General features: G+C 35.4%; 2 protein-coding genes across 2 annotated transcripts in view; both read right to left on the reverse strand.

The window, feature by feature from the left end:
* The window catches only part of LOC306639703 (uncharacterized protein), a gene marked incomplete at both ends in the record, with an annotated part of 32,499 nt that overhangs the window by 4,326 nt on the left and 2,536 nt on the right, over positions 1-25,637 (reverse strand). The gene's annotated exons all lie outside the window — the stretch shown is intronic.
* On the reverse strand, positions 10,699-11,640 carry LOC306638960 (olfactory receptor 8K3-like; the record flags this gene model as incomplete). The annotated part of the gene is made up of 1 exon (XM_079102410.1): positions 10,699-11,640. One exon carries the CDS (start codon positions 11,638-11,640, stop codon positions 10,699-10,701), a length of 942 nt encoding a protein of 313 aa, XP_078958536.1.

Below are 25,637 nucleotides of genomic sequence, written 5' to 3' on the forward strand. Positions count from 1 at the left end.
ATGGAAAAGAGTTAAGGAGGAACTGAAGGAAGTGAAGGAGGGGGAGAGGTAACTAAATGGGTCCTTTCATAATAATAAGTGCATCACTTATTAACAAACCTTCAAAGGATTCAGTGTTATAAAGAGTAAATAAATATGAATGTTAGAGATTGAATATTATAAGATCAACTTCTAAAATTAGTATAAATCTATTTCTATTAATCCAAATCAATAGTACTTGGAAAACTAAATATCTTAGGTTTTTGTTTTTTGATCTAAGTTCACAAAAGATGAGAGAAATTATAGCAATCCTATTGAGCATGTGCTGCAGGAATGAGCTTTTGCTGTTTACTTCTTTTAATAATAAAGTCCTCAGTCTATTTATAAATTAAATTGTTCTTTACTATCGAAAGTACTTCAATATTAGTTCCATTTTAGATATATATTCCTGTTTTGTACCTTGCCTTTCACTTTGCTGATCATTATTCTTTGCTTTGCAGAGGATTTTTAGTTACGTGTGGTGATACTTGTATGATTTTGTTTCTTTTGCTTAACTTTGGAGTTATATCCTTTTAAATTATTGCCAACCTCCATTCCTGATTTAACTGATCATTCTTTCTCCATTATGTGTTCTCGGCATCCATTTGAAAATCAGTTGACCATATAAGATGGTATTGCTTCTGGACACTCCATTTTGTTGCTTTAGTCTACCTCTGTCTTTAAGCCATTTCCAAAATTCTTAGTTACTGCAGCTTTGTAACTTATTTGCAATCAGAAAATTGGATTCCTGTAGCTTGGATCTTTTTCAAAATCATTTTGGAAGTCAATAAACCATATATGTGTGAGATTGTGGCACATATGTTGAATTCCAGTACTCAAAATGTCTCCTTTTTGCAAGACCCACAAGTTTTTAAACAATTGTATTAAAGTTAAATTCATCTTAACTCACACATAAAATAATACAAAATAATGAAGCACTAGGTGATGGTTCTATATGCGTATGCATTTGGTAATGTTGAAATCAGTTGAAACAAATTCATCCTCTTTAACACATCATTTCTACGAGGTGAAAATGTTCAAAATTCTTTCTTCTGGTTTTTGAAATCTACAGTAAACTGCCTACACCATCCGTGGTGTAAAATAGCACAACAAAAATTCTTCGGCTTATCTAATTGTAATTTAGCACAGATATCAGTATTTCTTCAGTGCCCACACCCACCCTTCCTCCTGGCCACTGGTAACCACCAGTCTACTCTAAACTTTTATAAGAATAACTTTTTTACATGGCACACGTGTGAAAAAATGTGGCACTTGACTCTATGTGCCACATTTATTTCATACAACCTAAGTGTCTCTAGTTTTATTCAAGTTGTCAGAGAGACCAGGATTTCATTCCTTTTGAGGTAAACACCATCCATTGTGCATATGCACGTTTTTTCCTGCACATTCACCGGGGGATGGGTGCTTAGGCTGCCTCCCTTGGTGACTGCTGTAAGTAATGATGCCATGAACACAGGAGCACAGATATGTTGTTGCCCACATACTAATTTCAGCTTTTTGAATACCAACCTAGCCAGGTGATTGCTGGATCATGTGGTAGAGTGATCACTAACTTTTTGAGGAACCTCCATGGTTTTCCATAGTGGGTATGCTAATTGACATTCCCAACAACAGAGTGCAAGTTTCCCTTTTCCCCATGTGCTTCCTGATGTTTACCATTTTTTTCTGCCATCTGATCTTCAATTGTGTATTTTCTTTTGATAAATGTTGATTTAGGTCTATTGTCTATTATATTTTTTGGGCTATTTTGGTTTTTAAGTATTATTTGGAGTTTCCTATGTCTTCAGGACATTGACCTTTGTTTAGTATATACATGGCAAATATTTTCTTCCATTCTTTGTGTTGGGTCTTGATGTTTTTCCCCTGAGAGCAGGAGTTTTTAGTTCAGTGTAATCTAATTCGACTATTTATATTTTCAATTTGTGCTCTTCAAATCTCCAAAAAATTCTTGCCCATTTCAATATTCTGAAGAATTTTCTTCCTGTCTTCTGGAACTTTCATGGTTTTGGGTTTTTGATTTATGTTATTAATCCATTTGGAGTTGATTTTCATAGCTGTTAAGAGATAGAGGGCTAGTTTCAGTGTTTTGCATATGATTGAACAATATTCTGAGCATGGTTTATTGAAAAGACTTCTCTTCTTCAGTGCATGTTTGTTAAGGTTTGGATATGTGATGCCCCAAAAAATCTCATGTATGAGACAATGCAAGATTCTTCAGAAGTGAATTGAATACATTATGAGAATAAAACCTATCAGTGGATTAATACACTAATATGGATTAACTGGTGGTAACTGTATGCAGATAAGGTATGGAGGAGATATGTAACTAGGGGTATGCCATTGGGTTTATATTTTGTCCCTGGTGAACAGAACTCTCTGTTTCCTGCTTACCATGTCCTGAGCTGCTTTCCTCTACCATCCTCTTCCATCCTGATGTTCTGTCTCACCTTGGGCCCAAAGCTATGGAGTCAGTCATCCATGGACTGAGACCTCTGAAACTATGAGCCCCAAATACTTTTCCTCCTCTTGGTTGTTCTTTTCAGGTCCTTGGGTCACAGTGTTGAAAAGGTGACTAACACAGCAGGATTAGAAGACAGATGGTGAAAAAGTCCATTGTCCATTAAGACTGGTGGTATATATACACAATGGAATATTACTCAGCCATAAAGAATGACAAAATTATGGCATTTGCAGGCAAATGGATGAAATTGGGGAATATCATGCTAAGTGAGATAAGCCAATCTCAAAAAGCCAAGGGATGAATGATATCACTAATAAGTGGAGGATGACACATAAAGGGGGGGAGGGAAGGGTTAATGTTAGGGTTAGAGTTAGGGTTAGGGAGGGGGGCAAGTATGAAGGAAGAAAGTACTGTATAGAGGGTAAAGAGGCGTGGGAGGGGTGGGGGGAAGGGAAAAAATAACAATGAATCAAACAACATTACTGTATGTGGATTTATGATTACACAAATGGTATGCCTTTGCGCCATGTACAAACAGAGAGGCAACATGTATCCCATTTGTTTACAATAAAATTAAAAAAAAAAAAAAGCAACCATTAAAAAAAAAAAAAAAAAAAAAAAGACTTTTGCTAAGCTGGGTCACAGTTGACTCTCACAGCCCAGGCAGCCTTGTTTGCTGTGTGCCTGACCCACTCTAAGTCTGTCAAAACTTAAATTTGCCTCACAAGCATGTAGGTCTCTACCTGATGTCAGTGCTGTTCTTAAATTTCATCTTTGTGCTCTGGCCTACATATAGGGCCATTTGTTTCTGGCTCATGCTGGTTTTCTCTGCAGTGTGCCAGGTACGGAGCTGTACAACAAAGTCTTCTGGTGATATTTATTCTGAAATTCTACATGGGTAGACTCTTGTTTCCTACATTGCTGTGAAAGGTTCATGGAGGATGATGGAAGTAGTCACTTTGCAGACTGGATAACACTGTTCCAGTAGGTAGAGGTCAAAGCACTCTGCCTAGGACTGGGATCCAACATGGCAAGGCTTGATGCTGGGTTCATGCATAAGGTCTTGATTTAATTCCCCTTTTCTCTCCCATATGGGTGGTAGCTCTCTCCACACTGCAGTTTTGGGGGAGTTGGGAGAAGACCACCCATTCTTTGCTGGCTTCTTTAACTCTGTTTTCATTATACTAAAACCAGGCTCCATGTTCCCTCAGGTGGCTTCCTTAGCTCTAGTGATGGTAGGTTTGTTCCCTTGATATCAATTAACAATTAGTGTGACTGTAGGAAGGGAAGCGCTGGACAGTAATCCTCACTGGCTATCTTGTTCCACTACGCCAACATTTAAAATACAATTTAATTACTAAGGGAATTCTACTAACCTTAAATGCCCTGGCAAATTGCTACTGGTAGAATTTCAGGTTTTTTCTATATTAAACCATGGTGGAATTCTTAATAAATATTTTTACTTCTTCTTCACTTCAGATAATCTTTGAATTATTTTTATCATAAAATTATACTTCATAAAAATTCTTTTACACTCTTTCATCTATTTTGAATCCTGGTTCTGATCCTAATAAGAAGTCTTCTTTACCCTATTTCTAATTCATCATGTGTATGGAAGTAGCCTTTTGTAAGATATATTTGCATAATCATTAGAAATATCTAGTCTAGTTTCTCAAATTAAATTTGTATTTAAAATTCTAAATCTCACATTATACAAATTTTTCAACCAGATATATTTTTGTTTCCATGTGAATTTATTTGGATCTAATTGGTCTTTGTTTTTTTTTTTTTTTTTTTTTTTTTTTTTTTAGGACACGTAAACTTACTAAATATGTGTTTGTTTCCCAAAGTGACTATAACTTGTATACCTCCATGGCAGCTCTACACTTTTAAGCAAGTTCCAATATTATGAAACTGTAAGAGCAGTTGATATAAATTTTTACTTGTTTTGTGCAGAATATTATTGAAGTGAAAGCATAGGACAGAAAATATTTCTAAATTTTTTATTTTTCTCTATACATACTTTGTTTACTTTTCTATGGATTTTAGACATTTTAATTAGTAATTCCATAGATGCACAATTATATTTCTTTTTCTAGTCTGTGGTGTATTTATTTTACCTTATTTGGGATTCTTTTCAGTGTGCATACTTTGTAATCCTTAATGCATAAATCTATCAATCTTTGTGATTTTCAATTGTATTTAAGTGTCTTGTCTGTGCTGAGTTATACTCAAGTACACACACACACACAAATAGCACACACATGCAGACAGTCCTTGTTTGCAAGCTTAGAAATTCAGGGATAGTGCTAATCAGTGACCATGACTAAATGTTGACACTTAAGGAAAAGAACCATATGAACAGTAGAGAAGTGATCCTTCCGAAGCAAAGCAAAAATATTGGAGTAGAAATATGTGAGGCTGTGTGTATATAACATTGGGGATTATTTGAACTCAATAATATCAATGTAGAGTAATAACCTTTGAATTCTGCTTTCTAAGAGATTTCCCTGTAGGAATAAAGTATTAAAGTCTCTCCTTGACAAGGAAATGAGTCTTGCAGTATAATAAAAGTTAAAAAGAACCAAAGGAGAGACAGTAAAAAGGGAGAATACTATATTAGGACATTCCATTTTAATATCACTCAGTGTTTTTGTTATTAATGCATATTCCAGCTTTTGCCTTTTTTATATTTATTGTGATATCATATGTGTTTTTCTTTTTTGTTTCATTACATAGTGAATATTGCAGTTTTGAATATTGAACCAAATACGAATGCCTTGCTTACACATTACTTGGTGTATTACTGATTGTACTTACTGCTAGATTGATTAACTAATATTTTATTTGGAATTTTCACACAAATGATACCTTTATCTTCCTTTGATATCAGGGAAGTGATCCTCAGAATGTCAGAAAACATAACTTCTTTTTAGATTTTGGAATTTCTAGAGAGGTGACTCCTTTTCCCTTTGACACATAATTCACCATAGCCACTGAGGACTGATTTTTGGATCAAGGTAGAAATTTATTTTTAATACAAACTTCCATTTTGAGGCAATCTTCAACATGAAATTTTTCCTGTGGTGCATCTAAGTGACTCTATAAATGGACAGCTACAGTACACCACTGCTTATAACCCTGAGTAATTTTTCATAGACATCCTAATGTGCATACAGTTTGTGTATTTTTCTTATACTAAATCGAAGTTTCTGAATCTGTACTACAAAATATGAAAATTTACTGATTCAAATTATTACAGCAGATCATAAAATCATATGACAGATTGTAGTTTTTAAGTGTTTTATGCTGTCTAAATCCCTCTAAAATAATTTATAAATTCATGCATTAATGAGAAAAAAACTAACTTTTAAAATGAAGGTGTGATGTGTTATCAGTTGTTAAATGTTACCATATTGCTTTGTGATTTTTGTTTATCATTTGACACACTATGAAAATTCAATCAAGATTTATTTTAGTTATAGAGTTTTGGATTATGTTTATTCAGATATTTTTGTTTGTATTTTAAAGCAGTTTACCTTTTATATCATAAAAGTTATAATGTTCAAAGTATTAATTTGGTGAAACACATAAATGATTTTTAAATATATTGTTTAAATTTAGTATAATCTTGCACTCACAGAAAAACAATATAAATATTCACTTTACATCTGTCCAACATACACTTCCTAAAAAATTACAGTTTTTTCTTAGATATTTGTGTATATATGAATAAAAACATAGTGAACCATAAGGTATATAACATAGTCACAATAAACATAAAATCAGTTATGCAAACTATTTAGGAATATTTATTAACAGGTGAGAATATACATGTGCTTTTACAATGCTACTTAATTATTTCACTCCTATTGGTCAGCTGTATAAATAAATTTACTGCACATTGGCATGGCAAGAAAACAAATAATTCTTTCTATGATATAAATAAAATTCATTATGTGTCTAACAATAAAAATAATGAAATAAAAAAGAGGACTTTAGAGAGTGTCATGGATGAAGGATTTCCAGAGAGAAGAAAAGTACATCAATTGCAACATATCGAAGTATACTCTCACTAGAATTACAGCATATTTTAAATCATGATACTATCTTTGTTTACTTTTCACAATTTCGAACATTGATCACGTGTAGCTAAAGAATGGATTCTATGAAATAAATTTCCCTCTATGTACTGCTTTCATAGTGTCCCAGAGATTTTGATATGATGTTTCTTTGTTCTCATTTACCTCTAAGAATTTTTTAATTTCCTTCCTAATATCTTCTGTTATCCATTCATCATATAATAGCATATTGTTTAATCTCCAGATGTTGGAATAGTTTCTGTGTATTACTCTCTCATTTATTTCTAACTTCAATCCATTATGATCTGATAGAATACAAGGTAGTGTCTCTATCTTCTTGTATTTGCTGACATTAGCTTTGTGGCATAATATATGGTCTATTTTAGAGAAGGATCCATGTGCTGCTGAGAAGAAAGTGTATTCGCTCTTGGTTGGATGGTATATTCTATAAATGTCCGTTAAGTCTAAATTATTGATTGTGTTATTGAGATCTATGGTTTCTTTGTTCAATTTTTGTCTGGAAGATCTGTCCAGTGGTGAGAGAGGCGTGTTAAAATCACCTAGTTTTATTGTGTTATGGTCTATTTGGTTTCTGAAATTGAGAAGGATTTGTTTGACATACATGGATGAGCCACTGTTTGGGGCATAGATGTTTATGATTGTTATATCTTGCTGATTTATGCTTCCCTTAAGCAGTATGAAATGACCTTCTTTATCCCTTCTAACTAACTTTGGCTTGAAGTCCACATTATCGGAAATGAGGATGGATACTCCAGCTTTTTTGCTGAGTCTATGTGCATGGTATGTTTTTCCCCATCCTTTCACCTTTAGTCTATGGGTATCTTTTTCTATGAGGTGAGTCTCTTGCAGGCAACATATTGTTGGATCTTTCTTTTTAATCCAATCTGCCAGTCTATGTCTTTTGATTGATGAATTCAGGCCATTAATAGAAAAAATAGGGATAGTGGGAACATTCCTTAACATTGTAAAGGCCATTTATGCTAAGCCCATGGCTAATATCATTCTAAATGGTGAAAAACTGAAAGCATTCCCCCTAAAAACTGGAACAAGGCAGGGATGCCCTCTTTCACCACTTCTAGTCAACATCGTTCTTGAGACTCTGGCCAGAGCAATTAGACAAACCAAAGAAATTAAAGGGATACGAATTGGAAAAGAAGAACTCAAACTATCCCTGTTTGCTGATGACATGATTATATATTTAGAGGAACCTGGAAATTCCACCAGAAAACTCTTAGAACTCATAAGTGAATTCAGTAAAGTAGCAGGTTACAAGATCAATGCCCATAAATCCAACGCATTTTTATACATAAGTGATGAATCTTCAGAAAGAGAAATTAGGAAAACTACCCCATTCACAATAGCCTCGAAAAAAATAAAATACTTGGGAATCAATCTCACAAAAGAGGTGAAAGACCTCTACAATGAGAACTATACAACACTAAAGAAAGAAATTAAAGAACACCTTAGAAGATGGAAAGATCTTCCATGTTCTTGGATAGGAAGAATTAATATTGTCAAAATGGCCATACTACCTAAAGTGCTATACAAATTCAATGCAATTCCAATTAAAATCCCAATGACGTACCTTACAGAAATAGAGCAAGCAATTATGAAATTCATCTGGAAGAATAAGAAACCCAGAATAGCTAAAGCAATCCTTAGCAGGAAGAGTGAAACAGGGGGTATTGCAATACCAGATCTTCAACTCTACTACAAAGCAATAGTAACAAAAACAGCATGGTATTGGTACCAAAATAGAAAGGTAGATCAATGGTACAGAATAGAGGACACGGACACAAACCCAAATAAATACAATTTTCTCATACTAGACAAAGGGGCCAAAAATATGCAATGGAGAAAAGATAGCCTCTTCAACAAATGGTGCTGGGAGAATTGGAAATCCATATGCAACAGAATGAAACTAAACCCAGATCTCTCACCATGCACGAAACTAAACTCAAAATGGATTAAGGACCTCAGAATCAGACCAGAGACCCTGCAGATTATAGAAGAAAAAGTAGGTCCAAATCTTCACCTTGTTGGTCTAGGATCAGACTTCCTTAACAGGACTCCCATAGCACAAGAAATAAAAGCTAGAATCAACCACTGGGATAGATTCAAACTAAAAAGCTTTCTGTCAGCAAAGGAAACTATCAGCAATGCGAAGAAAGAGCCTACAGAGTGGGAGAATATCTTTTCCAATCATACTTCAGATAGAGCACTAATCTCCAGAATCTATAAAGAACTCAAAAAACTTTACTCCAAGAATTCAAATAATCCAGTCGACAAATGGGCTAAGGAAATGAATAGACACTTCACAGAAGAAGATCTACAAGCAATCAACAAACATATGAATAAATGTTCAACATCTCTAGTAATAAGAGAAATGCAAATCAAAACCACCCTAAGATTCCATCTCACCCCAATTAGAATGGCGATTATCAAGAATACGAGCAACAACAGGTGTTGGCGAGGATGTGGGGAGAAAGGTACACTCATACATTGCTGGTGGGGCTGCAAATTAGTGCAGCCACTCTGGAAAGCAGTGTGGAGATTCCTTTGAAAACTTGGAATGGACCCTCCATTTGACCCAGCTATCCCACTCCTTGGCCTATACCCAAAGGACTTAAAATCAGCATACTACAGAGATACAGCCACATCAATGTTCATAGCTGCTCAATTCACAATAGCCAGACTGTGGAACCAACCTAGGTGCCCTTCAATTGATGAGTGGATAAAGAAACTGTGGTATATATATATACAATGGAATATTACTCAGCCATAAAGAATGATAAAATTATGGCATTTGCAGGCAAATGGATGAAATTGGAGAATATCATGCTAAGTCAGATAAGTCAATCTCAAAAAACCAAAGGATGAATGATATCGCTAATAAGTGGAGGATGACACATAATGGGGGGGAGGGAAGGGTTAGTGTTTGGGTTAGAGTTAGGGTTAGGGAGGGGGGCAAGTATGGAGGAAGGAAGTACTGTATAGAGGGTAAAGAGGGGTGGGAGGGGTGGGGGGAAGGGATAAAATAACAGAATGAATCAAACAACATTACTCTATGTAAATTTATGATTACACAAATGGTATGCCTTTATGCCATGTACAAACAGAGAAACAACATGTATCCCATTTGTTTACAATAAAAAAAAAAGGTAAAAAAAAAAAAAGAATGGATTCTAACAAAAAATGTTACAATAATACATGGGGCAAATATAAAGAATGTTGGCTATAAGGAAGAGGCAAATCAAATCCATTTCATCATTAAGTATGCAACTTATATGGGAATTAAACAACAGAGTATGCCTTTTAAACCAGACAGAGGTGTTCTTTTCATTTAGAGAATAAGTCAGAGTAACTATCTATTAACAAAAACAAGCAACGAAAAGGGGAAACATCCTTGCAACCCTCAAAAACTTCTATGGCAAAACTTAAGAAATATATCTTAATTGGCGTCTTCACTCAAGTACAAACATATTCTGAATGAGATGGAATTTGAGGCAGCACTTAATGTATCAGGTGCTCCATAACCAAATAGGTACATTTAATAGACTCTCCCAAGCTCATATGTGAGAGAAAAGGAACTAAGGAAAACAAAGAAGAGTCTAAGATCCTGACATAGAATAGGAGCATCTGAACACATTCATGTGACTGAATGCTTCAAATTAGCCCAGTACAATGAGCTACCTGATACCTTTGGAAGTGGATGACCTAAAATGGAAAGATTGTGCTCACACAAAAAGAGAAATTCATACAAAACACACGTGGGAACTGGAAAGTTATTTGTAGTTGTTTAGAATAAATAGAACTATTTCAAATCCCCTTCTGTAAATACAAATCATTCTTAGCCTTCTACAACCTGCTGCTCTGCTACCTGATCTGTGTTCCATCGACTTGAAACCTGTTCTAATTCACTCTAGAATTTACTCTATTATTATGATTAAAATCCATCTCTCTCCCTCCAGGAAAGCAAAGACTTGACTTTCTTTGTTCACTAAAGTATTTTCAGCCTTTAGAAGTTTTACTTTTATTCCATGCTGAACCCATTGGTACTTACTGTACATTCTGTTTCCCTTTTATATCTAACTTTTAAGAAATAACATAGATTATCTTTTTCCATGTGCTTTGTATGGCATGTTTTACATCTTTGTTCCTCAAGCTGTAGATCAAGGGATTCAGCATGGGGATGACAAGTGTGTAAAATATGGAAGATACTTTATCATTTTCAGAGGAGTGACTGGACTTGGACTGTACGTACATAAATATCAAAGTCCCGTAGAATACTATGACCACTGTCAAGTGGGATCCACAGGTGGAGAAAGCCTTGCGCCTACCCTCAACTGACTTCATCCTAAGAATGGCTATGAAGATGAGCAGGTAGGACACGAGGACAAACAGAAGAGAGGACATCAAATCAAAAGCTGCAAAGGTCATGATTATTAGTTCAACATCATGAGTATCTGAACACAGCAAAGATATCAAGGGGACACAGTCACAGTAGAAATGATTGATGATATTGTAGCCACAGAAGGATAAACTAAAAATCTTTAGGGTGACTAGAAGAGACACAAATGAGCAGTAGAGATAAGGGATTGCCACCAGGGCCTGACATACACTCTGTGACATGACAACAGTGTACAGGAGAGGGTTACAGATGGCCACATAGCGATCATAGGACATGGCAGACAGAATAAAAAGTTCACTTCCAATGAAGAAGAGAAAGCAAGCCAGCTGGGTAGCACAAAAATAATAGGAAATTGTATTTTTTTCTGCAACGAAGTTCACCAACATTTTGGGGCCCACAGCTGTAGAATAACCAAGATCGGTGAGAGTTAGGTTTCTGAGAAAAAAGTACATGGGTGTTTGCAGGCTGTGGTCCACCTTGGTGAGGATGATCATGCCCAGGTTGCCCAGCACTGTGACCAGGTAGATGATGAGGAAGAGCCCAAACAGTGGAGCCTGTAGCTCAGGGTGCGATGTGATGCCCTTCAGAATGAACTCATGCACAGCTGTGAGGTTGTGTTTCTCCATCCAGGTATTTTATAAGCCTATTCTGGGTAAAGATACCAGCACAGTTAAAAAAAAAAATCAGATATCATCAACTGGGATTGCATTATGTAAGGCCAGAGTAAATAAGGTAAAGAGATTTTTCAATTTAGAATATTTAAAAATGCATGTATATTTGCACTTAAAATATGTATAGAGATAGTGGTAAATATGAGGTGCTCATTTTTTTTATTCACAGAATATTAATCAGTCTGTCCACATTTTGCTTGTCCCAACTGAGGGATGAACTGCTGTTGGCATTTAATATTTAGATAGTTTAGCAGACTGTTGAACTGCTAACCATTTTATTATATCCAGTACCAAACACGAACCAATATTCACATACAAGGCTTGTAAATGCTTTAAGATAAGAAATCCTGATATACATATACATATATATATGTATATATATATGTAAAAGATATAGATATAAAATATATAAAACAAAAATGAAAAAAATATTTTGATAAATGGGTGATTATTGTACTGTTTTCTACACGTTCCTTTTTAGTTGTTTTCCCAGTGAAATTTAATAGATACATTCAAAAATATACATGACACTATTACAAGTAGCATAAGACCCTTTTTTTATAATCCTCCAGAATGTAAAAAACTGCCTACTTCAAAGTATAGTTCTATAAAATTTTTAGACTTAAACCTGTTGCAACTTAAACTTTTAATGCATTTGATAGATTTGGATGGAAGAATGAATGAACAAAATAGTAATGGATTACACTGAAATTTTCTCTATAAGAAACAAACCAGGAGAGATATATGTATGTAGATATAGGCTATATTATACATAACTTGTATATTACAACAGGTCAAGTAGTACTTATTTTTTTTTTTTTAAGCAGATTAAGCAGGTTTTATTTAAAGCTAATAATACAGACTTCTCCTGGCAGGGAGAAGGGGGCCATGGCTGATGTTCAAAAGTCCCAAGAAGTGAGCGCACCCTACATCTTTTATAGGTTAAATTCTCTTTTGTTCTCCAGTTCTCTCCTTTCTTTATCTCTCCTTCCTGCCTACATGACTGGGCTTGGTTTTGCATTAAGAGAGAAGCCATGGGCAGGGGGAGGGCCAAGGTGATTCAGGCAGGCAAGGGCCCAGGGGGTATTAATTAGCAGCTTCTTGCTTGCAGTTCTTGATAAAGGCAGGTAAATTTGGTAATCAATGGGCTCCGAAGATCCTTGACATTCCATTCTTCCAGGGGCAGTCTCCAACTTCCAGAGGCAGATGATTTTATGGCCATTTCCTCGATTTGACCCGATTCCCTTTTCTACACTAACTGCCTGTTCCCAATTCTGGCTTCATTCCCCCCCTCTAATCTTAGGAACTCCATGCTGCTGGGGAAGGAGGTCGATGACCGCTCTGACTTCTTCGAGCTGGAAGTGGGTGGCATGGGGCAAGCAGCTTGGAGTTCGTTTTCTAAAAATGGGGTCAATCGAGGGGTCCCAGGAAGAAGCCTGGTTGGGGAAGAGCAGGTTGTAAAGTCATCTGGGGGTGGGTGCTTCTATGATAGAAGAACAAAAAGACATGAGTACTGAAATGAGATTAGTACAAAGTAAATGTTGCAGCATCTGAAACATGCCACTGAGTATCATGAAAATGACAGAAGTCAGTCTCTCACCAGGAGGTGGAAGAACTGAGAAATTGTTCCATAACTAGGCCTAGCAAAGGCTGGAGAGGACAAGGCCTTTATTTGGGGACTTTAACATTGTCCAGGTTATCAGGAATGTAAACACAACATTTAACTCTTAATGTCGTTGATGTCCCCAGAAAATATAGTTAAGCTACTTAATATCATCTGATTTTGTAAAATATCCCTTTATTGGTATAACCTGTGTTTAGTAGAGATCTCTATACTTCTGTTATTTAGGGCTAGATAATCATACCTGTGTAGCATAGAAAGGTCTTAAACTGACTAAAACTTCTGACTCTGGCAGTTTCTCTTGATAGTTATCAGGCACATTTGCTGCAGAATCTTTCTTTCATTTGTAGCTTCCAGTCTTTATTCTAGTGGGCTAGTACAAGTGTACATCTTAAGTTACATTTAACTATTATTTCCTTTAAATGCCCAAGAATGGCTATATTTTGGTTTTAACTGTTTTGCTGGGTATCTAAGATCAAGCTGGTCAAATTGACCTGGTTCCTGTCTTATTGAAGAGTCAGCTGAGTTCCCACAGGGGTCACTCATAGAGAACTTAAGAGCGGCTTCCCGGTTCCACCAGTGACTTTGATTAGGCAGGGTCTCTTGATGAGGTGACTTCCTTTAGAAGCATCAAGGGATGTTTCCCCTTTTCCATGACCCTCCTCTGCAGCAGATGCACTGGGTGATTTTTCATCCTGTAGTCTCAACAATCTCCTTGATCAGGAGGTTGTGTGACCCAGAGTTGCAATGCTCCTTAGAGAAGTTCTCTTATTCCCTGGGTTCGGGCTGACATTGAGGGCAAGACCCAAATATGGACTTTTCTTGACCTCTGTATTTAACTCCAATCTCTAAGTTTGATCTTAATTATCCAGCAAGCCAGTCTCACCAGTCATAAAGTAAGAGTACTGGGCTTCAACTTCAGTGTCTATAACTTTACAGTTATTTACCCCTTTATCTAACTGGAGTCTATATTAGTACTAGAAGTTACCACTATCTGTTCTATAGGTGATGGCTTATTAACACAAGTTACCTAGGTTGTGTGTTCCTGAAGCAGCTACTTCTGCAAAACATCAACAGGTAACAGTTTTACTAAGTGAAATTAGCAAGAGTAAAAATATATCTTGTTGGTATAATAGCTATCTTGAGTTTTGACTGAGGACCACATTATATCCCCTATTTGAGATCACAGTACTTTTACAACAAAAACCAATCTTTTGACTATAACTTTAAATAAGCTGAAGTCTGGCTTATTTTGGAGCTATCCTACACACAGTGAGGTGGGAGGCAGAGCCTTATCTCAGGTAAGGCGTGGCTCTTTACAGATCTTAAGTGTTCTAATTCTGATGTTGATCTTTGCTTCTTTCTTAAATGTCATTTTAAGAAGTTTACATATATTGTTTCCTGAGTCTATATGAACACTAGTTAAAACAATTTAACATTATATCTAAAACATGAATTAAAAAAAAGCCTGAGAGAGCTTTTAACATAAGTGGCAAAATGTTTTCATGTTTCACAATATTAACCTTTACAAGTCAGGCTCTAACATTTATAAATACATTTATATTTGAAATTTTTTATCTCAGTGTAAAAAGTAACAAATTTTACATATACCCTATTGATAACAGGTCCTATAATAAAACATTAAATGATAGAAATAAATCCCCAATAAAATTTACTCTTTGTAAGTTTAAGATTACCATTACAGACAAGTTTAATCTGGAGAATAGCAAAGCTTGATAAATTCCCTGCTTTAAAAACTTGTGTACCTGAAAAATATGAACACATTTAATATACAACTAGTGACCATTTTACAATTACCCTGACACTTTTATCTTACCAAATTTAGTTTTTAAAGAAAAATGTAGACTCTGTAACATAGTACAATAATCTAACAGTTGTTTAACCATAATTGCATGAACCCCTAATTTTTAAGACTAATTGTTCCAAAGAATAAAACTTAATAGACATAAAGTTAAGAGTAAATTAGTGTTTCTAAGAAATCCTTGTCATTTTACCATATAGATTGAGCTTTGGTTTATATTAGAACATTAGTATTTCACCTTAGGAAAAAAACCTTAAATAGCTTTAGCTGTCTCACACACATACAACCAACTTAGTTACATTCAAACTTGTTGAAACTTGCCCTTTACTTACATAGACTTTCTTAGCACTTACTTAGACCCTCATGTATTTCATCACACAAGCACTTTCTTACCCAGAAACATTCTTTTCCTTTTACTAATATATTTCCATACCCAGAACCTTTTATTTTCTCTTTCCTATTTGTTGACCCCTTTTTGTTCACATTCTGAAACAACTCTTATGAAATTTCTGAATTTAGATAAATTACTCTATTTTAATAAGATTAAATATTTTGTTGTTTATAGTACTCTAATTGAAACACAGTTGAAACTTTTGGGACCCTTTGTATATAGAATTGCACTTGTTAGGACATTACTCTTAGTAACCTTGTTTTTAGTTTAGTGATGACACAAAGCAAGTTTAAACCCTTTTATTTACCAACCTATGAAAACACCAATAATGTTTAAGTATGATACCCCATGGAATTTAAGGAGTTAAAAGTACTTGATATTATTTAACAATTAGCATTTTAACTTTGTAAATTAATCAGATGTCTCTACAAACACATTTGAGTAATCCCATACAGGTTAACTCTAATTCACTTATTCTGTAAAAACCAAGATATCAGACAAGTGTCCTGAAGAGTATTTGCTGTCTCTTCCCTGTTGAAGAAAAGTCCTAGAAACAATTGATATTAGACACTTTATTAACATCAATATTTTATTAGCTTGACCACCTAGAGACTTGCGAGTTATTTTCAAAGACATTTTACTTTTATTATTTTACCCAATTTGAACCTTTTTAAATCACATGAATTGGGAGTATCTGGATCCATTTTTTTTTATTTTAATTTTAGGAGTGCTCATTTTTGATACAGACAAAACATGACATCAGACAGCACAACATACAAATAACACAAAATCAAAGGCCTTGTAACTTTATAGGTGAATCTCCATTGCAATGTAACAGATGTTCAAAAACTCTAGCTGAATAAAAAAATAGAACTGATCAAAAAAATCATGAGCTCAAGAAAACATATAATTAAAAAAAACAAGAGTCCTGGAAAAATGATATGGCCGTTAATTACTTTAGTGAAGTACCATAAAATTTACTGTTTCTGGAGTTTAGATAAGGCTCTCTTTACCTTTTTTTTCCCTTGGGTTCGAGACCGGTCTCCTACTGAGCCTTTAGGTTTCCTTTATTCACATTTCAATGTAAGCCTTGACTGAGATCTGGAAGGATCTAACAGGTTTTAACACAAACTTTGTGCCTAGGGCATTTTAGCCATCTCATCAGGACAGGTTGGATGTCAAAGAAAATTATGAGACCTTATTTTCCATTACTTTTGAGAATGAAGCTACTTTGCTAAGTTCTTCACTGAGATATGCCATTGGTTATTGCGCTGCCTATGGCTACTTATCCAGGATTTATTTTCCCCTTTGTGACTAACAGGTTAAATCTTGCTTCATAGGTAAGCTGAGGACAGGAGCTTGAAGTAAGGCCCCTTCTTGATATTCCTGGAGCAGAATATTGTCCTATGGTGGCTATTTTCTGTAGTATTGAACCTGTTGATGACATAATTAAGCTTTATTTTTTGAGATCTTATAATTCCTATTAGCTAAGAAGTTTAGGACTTCTGTAATGGCCTTTTGATATTCCTCCTGGGTGGAGGCACATAAAGGATGTCATTTACTTACTGGAGAACAATTACAGATGTTTTATCTCTGAATTTTGTTAAGTCCTTAGCTAAGGTTTGTCCAGAACAGGTGAGGGCCATCTAAATCCTGAGGCAACACTGTCTAGGTTAGTTGAGATACAGTATCTGGTTCCTCAAAGGCAAACAGAAATTGCCATTCAGCGTCTAGCATAAACAGGAAAAGTCATCTTTTAAATCTAACTTAGTAAACCAAGCAGTAGTTGGAGTACAAGATAAAAGTGTATGGATTAAGAACTACAGGGTGGGGGAAATTACTGCTTCATTATTCTAAGGTTTTGGACTAGGCAGTTTGCTTTTTAACTCCTAAAAATGGACAAATTGCATGGACTATTGCAAGGCATTAAAAGTTTCTATCAGTTTGAATGATCTTTAATAAGTCCTTTTTCTTGCCTATATGTTCCCTTTTCTTTCCTTTTGATGTCTATTAAAAAAAACGGAAGACGCAAGCTGGAGAAGATCATCTGAGGATTGATCAGGGCCACGTGCCAATTTTGTAAATTCCTCTAAGTATTTGGGACTGACTAAATGATAAATTTATACTTTAAAAGTAGGTGGCTCTTTATGGATTCAGGATTCAGAGTGGTGTGTTTTCTTATTGCTTTCCTAAGTCTCTCTATGAAAATAGCAGGACTTTCCTGAAGGCTGCATAATAGTTTTTTAGGCATCCTACTCATTATTCAAATCCCAGTTAGGATGGTTTCTGGGAACTGCCTGTGCTCTAGATGGTTAATAGCATAATTTTCCAGGTGAAGTCATACCTGGCATAAGTTTTGAAACATCTCAATATTTATTAGGATCCTCCAAGAGCCTCCTTAAATTTATTTTGTCTGTCTTAAGTTGGGAGGGTCCCCTCAATTTTCCTCCCTTAGTGGGCAATTCCTCAAGGCTTTCTCCTCTCACGGTAGATTATTGATGTCAAGCATGGTAACATATGAAAGGCACTTTTCTTGATCATTTGCAATTTAGCAGTATGCAGGCTAGTGGTGAACCTGGCAATACTGTTGAGAGAGAAGCTCCCTTCTGAGTTAGAAATGTTAGGGACGTCTCCCTAACTTTGAGCTTCCTTACGGTCCAGAAAAACCCGTCTCTCACTACCTGGCTTTGCCAAAGTTATTTCTGGCCTTCTTCGGCAAAGTGCTAGGGTCCTAGTTTGCCCTGTGCTAGGGACCCTGGGAGGATTCAGACTTAAGGGCATTACTGCTTTCCTCCTGCCACTATAAATTCCTAATTATGAAAAACGATGACAAAAGTAAAAAAGTGTGCCTTTTGCCTATCTTTTTGCCCTGTAGACTAAAGGAATCTCCAGAGGGTGAGGGGCCATCTATTGGTTGTTAGGCGTATAACGCCCTTTGCTTGGAGGGTCTCATGGGAGGGGTTTTTAAATGCCTCCCTCTTGCAGCTTAAAGAGAACACCGTGAGCACATTTAAGCACAGGAACAGTAATGGGGAGACTCTAGTGTCTAGACTAGTGAAGGCTAACCATGCGAACAAAGGGAACCTGGGCATTTTCATACTAATCATCCCAGGCCTTAATCCTACAGTTAGAATTCCTAATGTCTGACCGGCAAGGGAAGGGAAGCATCCAGAGGGAGTGGATGTGCGGAAGTGTTGTGCACTGTGCGGCCCATACGGAGGCAAAGGTAATTGGCGCTTTCCCTCAGTGCCATTTGTCTACCGATCACTCTGGATACCCCTCAGGGCTGTCGGGAGGGGAAATCCGGAGAAGGAAACTTTGGGGTCCACCCGAGAGTAGCTGGGGCTGAGAACCCCGCAGTTGTTCCAACCCTTCCTCCACCTCCACGCATCCTGGGCAGATCAGGACTAGGGACACTGTGTACTGGCGGCAATTGCGCTCTGGGCCTGGACAGAAAAGTAGGAAACGGCTTCAGCACAGTCCAACATGCCTGCAGAGCAGGTGATTGGAAACTTGCCTGGGCCAGGAAACCTTTCACCCAGTCTTAAGAATGGCGGCTGCACTAGCTGCATTTAAGTAGCTGACGGGTGCCCATTTTGCCTTCCAAAAATAAAGAGACAGAAAGATGCACCTCAAACAGATGTGAGGTGCGTGGAGAAAGAAGCTTACTTACCTTGTCGTAAATCTCGCTGGGGCCTCCAAATCTGATACCGCCGTTTACCGGTGACGAGTTCTGCTCCTTCTAATGTTGAAGATTGAACACTAGAGAAGCACGCCAAGGCAAGCATATTAAGCAGGTTTTATTTAAAGCTAATAATACAGACTTCTCCCGGCAGGGAGAAGGGGGCCATGGCTGATGTTCAAAAGTCCCCCAAGTAGTACTTAATACGTGCAAATTCTTCCATTCTCTCCTTAGTACTGTTCCTCCCCACTCCATGACAACAATTAGACAATCAGTGTGCTATTATTTTGGATTAATTATTTTCTGTTCCAAAATAATTTAATGACATTTCAATACATGTTATCTTGATATGAATTTACTTAAAATATTATTTTCCTCAGTGAGAATATTTGTTATGATTAAAATATGCTTGTATTTAATAAATCAGATCCACTTTTTCATACCAAAAAAACTGAAAGACTATAAGAAATTTTGAACAACAACAAAGAGATGTCATTGCATTGATTTTACACAATGAAGTCTCATAAAATTCATTTTGAGTGAATACACACACACACATTTCTTTTTTTAAGTATTGGCGATTGAACCCAATGCACTTTACCAACTGAGCTACATCCCAACCATTTTAATTTTTGTTTTGAGACAAGGTCTTGCTAAATTACCCAGATTGGTTTCGAACTTGCCATTCTCCTACCTCAGTCTCCTGATTCACCGAGATTACAGGCTGCACCACCACGTACAGAAGAAATAATGTATTTTAAATAAAAGAAGTCTAATTTAAGTACCTACCCTTGACTAAATTATGTGATGTGTATGTAGAAATATGTGACAATATTGGTTACTATGTTGTATCGATAATTTTAAAGGTTGAAATGATTATAATAATTTTTATAAAATTTTATATTCTATAAAATTTTATATTCTATAAAATTTTCTATGGTACACAATAGGGACTCAATAAATAAACTAGAGTTGAGATACACATTTATTGTTGGATACATTTTGAAATTTTCTGCCACAAGGCCACAAAAACTTCTTCCAAATATGACAGAGCACATTATGCTAATAAATGTGCATAAAACCAAATAGAATATATTTGATTATTTCTAAGAGCCCAGGTATTAAAAATCTAGCGTAGTAGCAGATAAATGACATTTAAGTAAAACAATTATTATTCTTTTGTTATTATTTATGAAGAAAATGAATACCAAAATGTTCTAGATTAAAAGAAATTGTAATTGGCACAATTTGCTTAAATATAGTGACAGGCATCTGTACACAAGCTACAAACACATAAAATCATTCAGTTTTGCAACATGTACTTGTACAGATACCGTTCTCATATTAAATATTCCAAATTTGTCAGATATAGCATTAGATAAATATCTTTAATGGATGCAATAATAAGTAAGTTTTTTTTATTATTTTGGTTTGGTTCATAATAATGAAAATACCTCTAAATAGGGTGCATATGATAAATCAGTACCAATATCCCTTTAAAGCAAAGAAAGATAAACATGCTTCCTTTAACCAGTTTTGGAGTTTAATGGCAAGAATTAAAGAAAAGCTTTTTCATTGTTCATTAATCCTTATTGAATTTTCAAGTTTATTTTTTAAAAATTAGATTCAAAAACAGGTGGTGGCATCTAAATGCATTTTATTATTACCATTTCTTTAAAACTGGTCACTTAAAGTCTCCTGATACTAGAAAAATGTTTTCATATATCTAAACAAGAGGTCATTTTTTTTCCTTATCAAGAGATCACAGATAAATTTATTTACATAATTAAAATTGAACTGACTTCTGAAAGAGTTACCCAAAAAACTAAGAGCCGCTAAGTATGGAAGGACATTAAAATGGTATAAATGATCCTTGCTGTTACAATTTCTCCTCTACAAAAAATAGTTTTTTTATTTATGTTTCATCTACTATCACTTTTCCCATCCATTTGATATGAAACTGAATGTGTTCAAAATTAAGTATTTTCTCAGTACATACAATGTAAGCATTTCATGCTTATGAGTGCTTACCAGTTAAACTTGGGTGCAAATAATAATATTTAATATGCAGAGAGAAGAAAGAGTTCCTACTCTGAATGTTGTTCAAGCATTATGGAGTAGTAGAAGCATAGAAGCATAGAAGCTAATCAGATATAGAATAGATGTAATAGCCATAACAAATGTGATAATTTCTAAAGAGACATTTGCCACAGTGTGACCTCATAAAACCTACCTCTGTTACCTATAATGAAGCTTCTTTTGTCATCCTCCCATGTATTTCTGAATTAGGCATTTTCAAGGACAATTTATGCATTGTTTCAACTTTAGAGATGCTCCCTGAGGAAATGCAAAGCAATTTATTTATTATCACTATGGCACTTGAATACTTAATGAAATGCCTGGAGGCTGTTCACAGATTGTCAGGGGCAACGTTTTTCACCTTTGATTTCCTTCCTTCCTTCCTTCCTTCCTTCCTTCCTTCCTTCCTTCCTTCCTTCCTTCCTTCCTTCCTTCCTTCCTCTCTCTCTCTTTCTTTCCTTCTTTCTTTTTCTCCTCATCATAGAATCCTGCAAACTCAATTCTGCATTTTATCCAGAAGCATCTGAACATTAGGGTTCCGGAGATATTAGTGGTGTCACATTCCTTGCAGCATAATTTGAAAGAGCAAAGCTGTGTAAACAGCATAAATATTCATTGATGGATGAATAAATAAAAAGTGGTATATGCAAACAATGGACTATCTTTCAGCCTTAAAGATTTCTATCCTGATATGTGTGATAACATGGAGGTACTTGGAGAACATTATTCTGAATAAACCGATTATCGAGTGATGAATACTGCATGATGCCATTTACATGAGATATTCAAAATACTCAAGCTCACAGATTCAGAAAGCGGAAGGATGGCTGCAAAGGACGGAGAGTTGGGGGAAATGAGAAGTTGATAATAAATAGGCATGAAGGCTCAATTTTTTCAAGATAATCAAATTCCAGAGATGTGTTGAAAAACATTGTGCCAATTGTTAACAGTACTGAATTGCGTAGTTTCAATATTAAGAATGCAGAATACACATTAAGCACAATGACTGGGCATGGTGGCACAGGCCTCTAATCCTAGTGGCTCAGGAGGTTGAGGCAGAAGGATCACAAGTTCAAAGCCAACCTTGGCAATTTAGTGAGGCCTTAAGCAACTTAGTTAGACACTGTCTCAAAATAAAATGTAAAAAGGGCAAAAAAAGTACCATGATGTTTTTAAAAGGAATAAAGTATTTGATGTAGAAATATCTTTGCAATGAAAACAAGATGTGCTGGAAAGCAAGGCTAGATAGGAACATAGTAAAGAAACTTTTCTGATCTTTCCATCTTAGATTTCAGCAATGAGAAAGTGTATCATCTATAAAGCTCTCACAGAGTAATAATATCAAAAGAAAACACAGCTAAAAGCTGAGTAGGGTCCAGACGAGTATGAAATCTCACATTAATAGATGTTTGCATTGTTCTGGCAAAAGCAATATCTGCCAGGTGTTTCTATTTTATCTTTGTATTTGTTTTTTCTTGAATTTAAGACTAATCTTGATGAAAATGCTGTATAGTTTCCGTATTCTGTGAGAAATTAAAAATGGATCTATACCTGTGGTACAGATGACAAAAAGGGGGGAGGGGACACAGCATCATGAGTTAACTCAGGGATAATACTCAGGAATTTCAGTCCATTACCTGAACCACAGCCTGGGATTGAGAATGGAGCTCATTGCTTTGATCTGAAATCAGGTGCCAGTGACTTCGTGGAAAGTGCTCTGGGCTTATGGCAACAGCGATAAGTGTTTGGATTAGGAGTATTTGATGAAGCCATTCCCATGCATCAGTATCAGCATTTATGTACCCACATACTTAAATGCACAAATTAGTATAAATACTGGAAAATGCAAATAGAGGATTTTTGTTCTTCATTTTAAATGAACCAAGACAGAATTCACATTAATCTTTATTTTAAAATATCTGCAGAAGAAGAGAATTGCAGATAGTTGTATATTGTTCCTTATACAACCCAGTGGTACCAGGACAGTGGTGCACATTGTGGAAAAGCCAAAGGAAGTGACAGAGAGAGTGTGTGAGACCTATGATCTATTGAGGAAAGCTTATGAGATCAGTGATTGCTCCAAGAAGAGTTTGGTGGTGAGAGGCTGAAGAGATGGCACCTGCATCCCTCAAGGAGCTTCAGCAAGCAATTCCTCTTCTCCCTCGTGGTGCTTTGTTCAGTGATACCTGGCTGATCTGTGACTCATAACCTTTCTATGGTGTCCTCAGTTCCAGCCAGTCACCATTGAGAGAGGAACAGAAACAGTGACATAATTAGCAACAGAATGCTTAGTTTTATTGTATGACCAGCATCCCAAAGGAACAGTACCCTAGCATACATGCAAGAAAGTAACTTTCTACAGGTAACACTAACATGGCCTAGTTCCTGCTGTGCATGAAAAAGCCAGTTTCCTCAATGATAATATGCATCTGGTCATCTTGACCCAGACTTGTTCTCATTTTCTCCTCAGCTCGGCAAGGTTTTAGGAAACATAAAGGGGACATGTGTGGATATGGTGTTTAATTTCCCCCGTTTTCTTTAACAGTTATGCATATTAATGAATCAAAACAAAAATTTCACCTTACCCACTTGATATGGACATATGGAACATCACTTTTTAAAATGTGGAAAATGTGCTTAAATGATAAACCAGTTTCTTTCAAATTTTTCTGTGTTGCCTCTTTTGCATCTTTATCAAATTATAAATGATGTGATTCAGCATGGGAATCACAATTGTATAATATAGCTATGCTATTATGTCATGATCCAAAGCTTAGTTGGAATTTTAACTCACATATCTGAAAAGAAAATTCCTATGAGAAATGGATACACATTAGGTGAGAAGCACATGGAGAAGACCGTTTTTCTTCAGCAGACTATATCCTCAGAATAGACAACAGAAGGAAACCATAGGAGATCAGGACTACTAGTACAGTAGATATCTCAGGAAACCTGGAACAAAACAAGAGGAGAAGCTGGTTTGTGCAGATCTTAAAATAAGCAACAGTAAGGAGAGAAGGGATATCACCGAAAATGTGTCTGATCTCATTGATCCACAGAAGGATAGTGTGAAAGTGGCCACAGTGTGTATACTAGCCTGCAGAATTCCTCCAACGTAGGACACAATGATGAGTGTCATGTAGCCTCTCTGATAAGCTCATTGAATTGTATAGTCAAAGGCTACATAGTTTCATAAGCCTTTGCAGCCAAGAGAAATCCTTCTGTGTCTCTGAAAGTTATACCAAGAAACATCTGTGCTGCATACCCAAGGAAGTTTCCAATTTACAGTTTGTTCAAAGTTTGTGTCATTAATGCATATTGGAACTTCCAATTTTTTTGCATTCATTAACATGTCTCATACATTTTATTTCTTGATTTCTAGTTTCTCAATATAGGTAATGACCTTTTGATTTTCAAATAAGTGAAACATTAGATTCTGGCTTAAATCGAGCACAGTGTATTATTGTTTGTATGTTCTGCTAAATTCACCTACTAACATTTCATTAAGAATTTTGAAAGATTTGATGCCTTTATTTGTCTGTGATATCAGGTGAGCACTCCTCAAAAATTTGAAAAAATGTACCATCTTCTTAGTTTTCTTTAAGTGTTTCTAAGAATTAGTTATTCTTTTTTTTTCCCCCTATACATTTTGAAGAATTTCAGATTGAGTCACCTGGAACTGATTTGGGGATGGTGTGGAAAGATTGTTTTTAATACATTTCCATTTTGAGACTATCTTCATCCATGATTTTTTTTTCTAACGTGTTGTTTAGTGTCTCTGAAATTATTCAATATAATACCCCACACCTTATGATGTTAATTGTAACTACAAATTTGTTTGTTTAAATACTCAGAGGGCTCTTAATTTTCAAAATATCTTATTCTTAATTGTATAGACCTTGGAATCATTATTGTATACAATATTTAATTCTGTTGACTCAAATTTTTCAATCAAGTATTTAAATCATATGCCATTCTTGGTTTTTAGAATATTACATTAAATGAAAAAAATCCATGAAATACCTTCTAATTCCACATAATAATGCAATAAACACCAATTTCTAAATGAGCAAGATGTTATAAAATGTTCAACCAGAGCATACTATTAACGTGATAATTTGAAGAATTATCAAAAAGCTGGTCAATGTTTATTTTAGAAGTAACATATTAGGCAATGTTTACTCACAGTGTGGTTTTTGAAATTTAAATATTAGAAATATTTTTTTCTTAAAAAGTTATAATTATCACTGAAATTAATTTGAAGGAACATAAAATAATTAGGAATTATATTAATTTATACATACCCAGAATTTGTATTCCCAAACTACTAATTAAAAACATTTCATTTTATCTCTGT

This window comes from Sciurus vulgaris, assembly GCF_902686455.1.
Source record: "Sciurus vulgaris genome assembly, chromosome: 11".
Lineage (NCBI taxonomy): Eukaryota > Metazoa > Chordata > Mammalia > Rodentia > Sciuridae > Sciurus > Sciurus vulgaris.